This window comes from Henckelia pumila, chromosome 4, assembly GCF_033568475.1.
Source record: "Henckelia pumila isolate YLH828 chromosome 4, ASM3356847v2, whole genome shotgun sequence".
Lineage (NCBI taxonomy): Eukaryota > Viridiplantae > Streptophyta > Magnoliopsida > Lamiales > Gesneriaceae > Henckelia > Henckelia pumila.
Window position 1 is genome coordinate 9,697,197 of NC_133123.1, and position 9,233 is coordinate 9,706,429.

General features: G+C 34.5%; 1 protein-coding gene across 1 annotated transcript; it reads left to right on the forward strand.

Moving 5' to 3' along the window:
- The first annotated feature begins 351 nt into the window (after window positions 1–351).
- Window positions 352–5,006, forward strand: LOC140866433 (probable pectate lyase 8). The gene is made up of 7 exons (XM_073271419.1): window positions 352–562; window positions 664–717; window positions 1,443–1,520; window positions 3,234–3,876; window positions 3,975–4,078; window positions 4,181–4,319; window positions 4,419–5,006. The coding sequence occupies exons 1-7, from the start codon at window positions 444–446 to the stop codon at window positions 4,638–4,640; spliced, it is 1,359 nt and encodes a 452-aa protein (XP_073127520.1). The 5' UTR covers window positions 352–443; the 3' UTR covers window positions 4,641–5,006.
- The last annotated feature ends 4,227 nt before the right edge of the window (window positions 5,007–9,233 follow it).

The window sequence follows — 9,233 nt, forward strand, 5'->3', positions numbered from 1 at the left end:
TCTGTTATATATATATATTTATACTTATTATCAACATTTCATGCATCTTTCGTAATCTCATCACACGAGCTAAACGATGACATAATATGTTTTTTTAAAATAAAGAAAAGTAGAAATATTTCGAAATTGCTGCTTCTTAATTATCATTTGTTTTAAAGATGAAATGAAATATATATTATGTTTGGTATTGTATATATAATATAATAATGTATATGTATATTATTGTGGGGTACTCTTAACGACCATGGGAGTTAGTTAACGGCCGTTAACTTTAACCTTTTACGAGGGTCGCATTCTATAAAAGAGCTAAAGCCGTTATGTGGGGAGTTGTGCTCTGCATTCTCCCTCGCTCCCCAAACCTCTCAAATTCTTCTCTTTTCAAAGTTTCACCTTCCATTTTCAGCTTTGAACAGAGACTTAGAGGGATCGGAGACGTCGGATTAATGGCAACGGGAGTTTCCGGAAAATGGCTGCGGCCTCTGTTTTCTTTGCTGCTTTTGCTGCTCCTGCTTTTCGTCGGAGCAATGGCGAGAGTTCACCAAAAGGAAACTAAAAATTTCAGGTTTTTTTTTTGTTTTCATTTTCTCTATGGATCCGTTTTGTTTCCTTTAGCATTTTGAGAGATATATTTTGTATTATATATCTCTATTTGTTATTCTGCAGAGCTGTGGAAAAAGAGCAGTTGCAGAGCTCTCCGAACTCGACAATGGCGGCGAGGTGAGAACCGAGAAACCATTCCACTTTACCTAAAATTGCACTCCGAAAAAATCTCAGCCGTTCACGTTTGTTTCCCTCTTCGGCACACACCAAACTCCAGCCGTCGGATCTCCTTCCAATTCGGTAACCAGTAACCACCGGCGTACGTACTCGCGCTTCATATATCCAGAATAAGAACAAGTCCCAGCCGTTGATCTCCCTCCCTTGTACTAAATCAAATCTCATCCGTTAACAAATACGCAACTGCCGTTGGATCTCCATGCCTAGAAAAAATCCCCATCTTTCCCAAATCCCACGCACAATTAATGAATCCCATGCCATTCCGCTCATATGGCATGGTCTAAAATGTTCGAGGGTATAATGGTAATTGCATCGATTCATTCCTAAAGAAAGTAGTTAATCAGTTGGTTGTTTCTCTCTCCCTCTGTGGGCTAAAAGCACTTTTTGACCGTTTTATGTGTCATCCAATGTTTGTGCACGCTCTGTTTCCACTGCATTGAACACTGTATTCCATTTCCTTTTTTTTTTGGTCTCTAAATCATGTTCCAAGATTTGAAGTGTGGGACGAGGTTTCAAGTTTAAGATTCAATTCAATTAATAAATAAATCATGTTCTGATATACAAATTATTGCGCGCGAGCTACGATATAGTTTTTAGGCACAATGATATATTTAAACGGTGGATGTGCAATAATAATAAATCTTGATGGGTTTTGTAATGCTCAGGTCGGAAGGAATTGATGAGGGTGCTTTGAATGAGCATGCGGTGGCTGACCCGGAGGAGGTTGCCAAAATAGTTGAAATGTGGGTGATTTTGCTTTTTACTCTCTTTTATTTCTACTTCCTGAAAATGGCCCTTCTTGTGTATTTACTTCCATTATACATTGCATTTTCCAAAAATACTATTAACGTTTGTGCCTAAGCCCAAGCCTAACATGCCAAAATTGACGTTATATTTTGTTTTTATGTAGATAAATGTCACATGCATACGACTTTCTGCACTTGTGAAAAAAGACACCAACTCTTACTCGCACCGATCGCTTTTCATTCGGGACTATAGAGTCCACATATATTTGGGTCTATATTTGCCCTCGTTCTAGGTTGAAAGTGTACAATTTCTTTCATTAGAAAACTTGTTGACACGTGTAATGCGTTGCATGTGCTGAATGTCAATATAATATTCTAGCAAAACATTATTTTATTATTATTATTATTATTATATATATATATATATATATATAGCAAACGATCCCTTACATGAGAAGTTAGAGTTTTTTTTTTAAGAAGAAGATAAGTTTTTTTTTTTTGAGAGAAAAGAAGAAGAGAAGTTACGCAAGTTAGAGTTGTTAAAGATGTGGTCCTTCTCATGAATTGAATGACACCATGTTTATTTGGAGTAGACCTACCCTACTCACATGGCATACGATGTATCAAGTGAGATAATTATTATTGTCATTATTGTTTTGGGGGCGGGGTAGGAGAATAGGCTTTTGAAAAGGATTTTGCTCTTTGAAAAAAGTGTCAATTATGGAGTATTTTTTTTATAAAGAAAAAGTTGTAGCATTCAAAATCAGCTACACAATCTTGCGCAATTGATGGGTAGTTAGATCCGTGTTTTGCGCCATTTAAGACCCATATTGGTTTCTTTAACAGCAATTTTGTAGGGGAAAAATCAACCTTTTTTTTTTTTTTTTTAAATTTAAGTGGTTGAACTTTTATGCCTATTCACCGACTTTTCTTTCTTCGGTGGACTTGATAAAGTCAAAATTGTTGTTTGATTTGTTCACTTTAATTTGGATTTTTTTGAACTTTGATTTAGCATTGTTCCCTACTGTCCTTTTGATCACATGATTGGCGCGCTTATATATTCTGTACGGTTTGATTATGGGCATGCAAGAGAAAAGTAGAAAAGCGACAGCATTTCAGATCTTTTGTTATCGTTTATACTTCATATCTGGAAGATTTGGGACAGAGGATAATTCAATCGAGAGGGTTAAGTTTTTAAATTCTAAAAAATAATATATTTAACAACTAAACATCTAAAGGGATTATCCCTAAATTTTCCCTTCAACTCTTAGGTGGTGGATATGAGCATGATCCAAGTGTATAGTTGTAGTCTTTGTGACATTATCCCAATAATATATCTAATGTATAACATTTATCAATACATATAAGATCCACAGCGAGTCCTACATATAGCGATAAATGTCCACATTTAGATGCGCTTGAGAATATTGCCCTATTATCAGTTATGACATCTGTAGTTTTATTTAGATCAGAATATTTTGCAGTACTATGAAATTAAGGGAGGATTAAAGAAAGGACTTTAAGAATTGTGTAGTTACTGGTGTTAGTTTCTTCTAGTCTTCACATATTAAATTGCTCCTAGACTGATTTCATTGATATATTAATTCCTAACCACTAGCTAGAACATTGAAATTTTGTGCTGAAAAATCTCCGACCAGCATTCTTAATGACATGAACTAATTTTGTGCTGATGAATATATGAATCTACAGAGCCACTCGGAACAGCACGGAGGGGCGAAAACTTGGATATTTATCTTGTGGAACTGGTAACCCTATTGATGACTGCTGGCGTTGTGATCCTAATTGGCATAATAACCGCAAGAAACTTGCTGACTGTGGTATTGGTTTTGGGCGCAATGCCGTTGGTGGACGTGATGGCCGATTCTATGTTGTCACCGATCCCGGTGATGATGACCCTGTCAACCCCCGGCCCGGCACTCTACGTCATGCTGTTATCCAGGAGGAGCCTCTTTGGATCGTGTTCAAGCGCGACATGATAATAACTTTGAAGCAAGAGCTCATAATGAACAGCTTTAAGACCATAGATGGTCGCGGAGTCAATGTGCACATTGCTAATGGAGGGTGCGTCACAGTCCAATACATTACCAATGTGATCATTCATGGACTGCACATTCACGACTGCAAGCCAACAGGGAACGCGATGGTGCGGAGCTCTCCATCACATTATGGTTGGAGGTCGATGGCGGATGGTGATGCCATTTCCATCTTTGGCTCGAGCCATATTTGGGTCGATCATAACTCACTCTCTAACTGTGCTGACGGCCTTGTAGATGCTGTCATGGGCTCTACTGCCATTACCATTTCAAACAATTACTTTACCCATCATAATGAGGTAACGTACTTGATATGTATGACTCTTCTTCATTGCTTGCATATAAGATTGTTCTTGCATTATACCGATGAAGCCGGTGTATGTATCTTTCCAAACAGGTTATTCTGTTGGGTCATAGCGATTCTTATGTTAAAGACAAGCAGATGCAAGTGACCATCGCCTATAATCATTTCGGGGAAGGCCTCATTCAGAGAATGCCAAGGTAAATTCATTCTCCAAATGCTTTTGTCTAAAAATGGGCATTAATATCTAAGAGTAATATATATATTTTCTTGATCAAATCATGATCTTATGTAAACTACAGGTGCAGACTTGGATACTTCCACGTTGTGAACAATGACTACACTCATTGGGAGATGTATGCCATCGGTGGAAGCGCGAACCCCACCATCAACAGCCAAGGCAACAGATACCTTGCACCAACCAATCCTTTTGCAAAAGAGGTGACGCGATGTCGAGTTAATGTTTTCTGTTCAGAGAAGCATCCCAATAAAAATGTGGTCAAGACATTTTACTCTGCTTTTATGAATTGTTTCTATCAGGTGACGAAGAGGGTAGACACAGCTGAGAGTCAATGGAAGGGTTGGAACTGGAGATCAGCAGGTGACCTGATGTTGAATGGAGCTTATTTCACTCCGTCCGGAGCCGGAGCTTCGGCCAGCTATGCCAGAGCTTCAAGCTTAGGGGCCAAGTCTTCCACCATGGTTGGATCTATCACTTCCGGTGCTGGAGTTCTTGGTTGCCGGCTCGGCAGCCAGTGCTAAAAGTCGTCGCCTAAAAGATCAAAACGAAAAAATATGTCTTCGTTTTTGTAATTTTCTTATCATTGGCAAGTGTACATTTTTTTTACACAAGCCAAAAATTTCTCCACCATCCATGATCTGCATCCCATTATTGTCCAACCTCGCCTGCTTTTGAAGTAATTAAGCAGCTACGTAAGTGTTGTTGTGCTGTATTAGCACACAGAATTGTGTTGTTGGCTTTTGGTTTTTCATAGGAACTAAGTGGCCGTATACAGTAGTTTCTTTTTTCCCATGTATTAGTGACTTACTTGAGTCATACAATATGTATTAATGCGAGTATTAATATTTGAGTTATAGAAAACATATGGAATATGTCATTTTCTTTTACTTGCTGGTTTGTAATTTCGACGATACATGCATGCATATTGCCTTCCAACTACCCTGTTTGCATCTTTCCCATATCAGCATGAAATTAAATTCAACATATATATTTATATACAATAGAGTTTTGATATGGTGAATGGTACGCACTATAGACATATCTGCGAGCACCACTGAGCTAGGTGATGTTCTGTACATCCAATCCAATAGGTGACACAGACCACTTCAAATGGTGTTCATTTATATTTAACATTTTAGTCTATCGAAAACGGGGTTTTGTTCATGTTGTCCATGGGGTACTACCCATGTACCCCATGGGTAGCGTGGCAGGTTGTGCCCTACTGATTTTGACCAATCATGGGAGGACACGTTGCTCATGGGTAGCATCGACTCAACCCGAAAACGGGATCTCTAAATTTTTTTATTTTATTTTTAGTTTGTAGGCAAATTTCACGAGTCACACAAGTTGATTTGAGTATATATTCAGGGACGAATCTAGAAATTAGATTTAAGGTGGACTTAAACTTAATATATAAATAAATTATATATTATTACGAAAAATTTATAAATTATAGTATACACGTGTAGGTGCATATATACATATTAGGGGTGGAATAGGGTCGGGACCCGTCCCGAAAATCCCCTACCCAACTTTCGTCCCGAAAAGAATCGAAAAACTTTTTTTTCTCCCGATCTCGTACCCGAAACATTTTGGGACCCGACTATTCGGGATCCCGAATGTTCGGAATCCCGTCGGGTAGGGAGAGAAAATCTCGAATTTTTTTTCATGTTCAAGATTTCGTTCAAAAAATAAAAAAAAATGTGATAATTTATTAAATATACTATTTAAAAACTTATATTTATAAATAAAAATAAATATTCAACTTAAAACATATAACATTAAAATATTTCGGATAATGTTTCAAAGTTTTGTTAAGAGAAAAAATGTATCGGATAATTATTAATAAAATGTTCGGATACAATTACTAAAAAAATTTTGTTAAATAGATTGTCAAATTAATCTTTTGAGTCTTGTTCTACATATTTGTTCTAATTAGATAATTATAAATATGAATTAATTAAATTATTAATTTAATTTTTAAAAAAAATACACAAAAATAAAATGACATTTCGTGATTTTACAATTTGATCGTCCCAACAATAAAAATTATGCGAATTAAGTCCACAATTAAGTGTTATATGAGTTGAAACCTAATAATATTTATCTTATTATATTAATAAAGTTATTAATAAAATATATTATTATATTATTTCGGGACGGGTCGGGAATCACGTCGGGATAAGGTTTTATTCTCGATCTCACTCCCGTTATTAATCGGGATGGGAAAAATCCCGAAAGTTCGGGTCGGAAAAATTTCGGGTTGGAATTTTTTCGGGATGAGATTCGGGAAGGGTCGGGATTTCGGAAATTTTTTCCACCCCTAATACATATATAAATGATAGACGAGAAAAAAAATTAAAATCTTAATTGATGAATAATGATATAGACTTATTTGATGAAAAAATAAATATTTATTGTAATAAAATAAAATTTATAAACAGACCATACATATTACCATAAAATAAAATAAAAAAAATTGTATTGTCAAACATGTTGATGACCGATGATTTGTCCCATGTAATTATGTAAAATATTAATATTAAATATAAAGTTCACTTTTTTATATAAAAAAAAAAAAAATCCACTTTACTCCTTTTTAAAGTTGTACATGCAAATTATGCAATCATAATGTTAAAGGGTTGGGCTTTGGTGTTGAAGGCTTAAGTGAAGACTTTTGGCCAATGAACAACTTACATGGTTAACTAAAAACGGGCTGGGCTAATTAAGATATGTCTCTGTATCCATCCATCCATTGAACTCACATGCAAAGATGCATAAAACAACTTAGTCTTACTAAATGTGATGTTGAATGTTACACATTTGTCTACCAACATGTTGAGCCCACGTGGTTCGCCAATTACGTCCCATTCTCTTTCGTTTTCGGCCCTTGAAATTAGTCACGCTAGCACATGATTATTTTTTTTTTAAAAAAAAATAGAAGCTTAATTTGTTTCTTGCGATTATGATTCACCATTAATATATAAAAGATTTTGTATAAATTTCAATTGCAAGCTCAGTTTCCACGTGTTTTGAAATTTGAAGATTCGCCACTGGCATTTCACCCAATCGACACCAAGTATAGGACACACATCTCGTATTAGAACCCAATTCTATTTATTTAATTTTGTAATTTAGATATTGTTTGTAACCTTTAAATATAAATAATTATAGATTTTTTTCTTCATAAATTATTTATATTTAGAGGTTGCAAACACTACCATAATATCACGGTCATGTGCATCTGCATGCATATGAAAACAGAGAACTTGTATACAAACATGAAACAACTATAAAATTCAAAACATACATCAACACAAAAAAGTAAAATATCACTTTAAAAAAATCTGCAGTTCTTGATTTAGCACAACTTTTTGGAAAATTACAAAATTCACCTCGAGACTATATATTCATTTATCAGAAATTTTATCTTTGAATACTTCAGCAGCTACTTTGGCTGTCTCCAAAGCGTCCTTGCATTTTCCACTCTTCGTATTTTCAGCTGCTTTTTCAAGCTTTTTCGTGGCCACATCCGCCACCGTCTGCTCACGTTATAAATTAATTATATTTTTACAAATAATTTTCAAAATAATTTTCCATTTAATAAGAAAACTATATTATATATATTATAAAAATATATAATAATTAGGGAAAACTGCAAATTTGATCATGTATGTTTGTCACATTGCGATTTTGGTCCTCTATATTTTCATATTTCAATTTTAGTCCTGCATGTTTCGATTTTTGGCAATTTTGGTCTTTTATTCGAAAATGCTTACGTGGCACTGTATACGTCGGTTCCACATCAGCACTGAATTTGTGTCACGTCAGCACTTCGTCGAAAAAAAAAATACTAAAATTGCCAAAAAAATAAAGATAGCGAACTAAAACTGAAATCTAAAAATATAAATGATTGAAATCGCAAATGACGATAAAAAAAATAATTTTCCGTAATAATTACTATGAAATTACCTTTCCAGTTGCTGCAGCAACCTTCTCTGAGATTGCTTGGCCAACCTTTTTGACTTCGTTAACCACTTGTTTCGTCCCATCTTTCACTGTTTCTGCTGCCTCTATCACCTTTCCGCACGTTTCTTTATCAATCTTCGCCTATTTAATTCATCCATTTAATAACATTACATACAAGTTAAAAAGATTTTTTTTTCGCGTAATTTTGACACCTTTTTCCCACGTAGCGTTAATGTGGACGATAATCATGTGACGCTCGCATGCATATATATTATTACGTAAGTCTTTTAGAAAAAAATAAAGTGATTAAAATTATCAAAAATTGAAATATATAAAACCAAGACTCAATTTTGATGAGACAGAGGGCCAGATTAAATTACGAAGATATAAAAATAAATTAAAAGATGAAAATTACAAGGAAGATACAACTACAATTGAAAATTATAACTCACTTTTAGAGATGGCCTCGAGGCAGATACAAATCCCCTTGAAATCAACACACTTTCGAACAAGAATACTTTGAGATTACTCGCCATGTTTAGTTCAAATTTTTGCCTTTTGTCTTCTCCAATTCGATCAACTGATATGGATTTTGTCTATATATATATATAAATATATTACATTTGTAAGGCATTTAGGTGTCTCGAGAAAATTACGGTTTACTTGAGGCTACGCATGTATGTTGGCGCAACAAAGGGTTTCTTTTTAAGACAATTGTCATTTGCATATTTTATATTTATATTTCTTATGAGATAAATTATCTAATTAAATATTAGCGACTTTGCTTAAGTATCCGGATTCAACCAGCTCATATTTATAATGAAAAAAAAAAACTTTCAACATAAAAAAAATATTTTTAATGAGTCGGACTGTCAGATCGAATATAAAATCCGTGTCATATATAGGAGTTTTTGTGAATGTTTGGTCATCAAAATGTTAATGGTAAATCTTATGCAGTATTTTTAAATCATTTAAATTTGAGAAAATATATATTTATATATATCACATACACTTTATGTGCATGTAAGTTGTAACGAATGAATATTCATCGCAATTTTACATTACATTATATGTACATGAGTGTACGTAATGTGCGTTAAATATAATATAACATAGTATTATAATATAATCTTCGTAAAATCCGG

What these genes read in the sequence shown, in the direction of transcription:
- LOC140866433 (XM_073271419.1), top strand. Translation starts at nt 444, where the DNA reads ATGGCAACGGGAGTTTCCGGAAAATGGCTGCGGCCTCTGTTTTCTTTG. An exon ending in CTCATTCAGAGAATGCCAAG is followed by an intron (nt 4,079 to 4,180) that starts GTAAATTCATTC and finishes TGTAAACTACAG; the next exon opens with GTGCAGACTTGGATACTTCC. An exon ending in CCAATCCTTTTGCAAAAGAG is followed by an intron (nt 4,320 to 4,418) that starts GTGACGCGATGT and finishes TGTTTCTATCAG; the next exon opens with GTGACGAAGAGGGTAGACAC.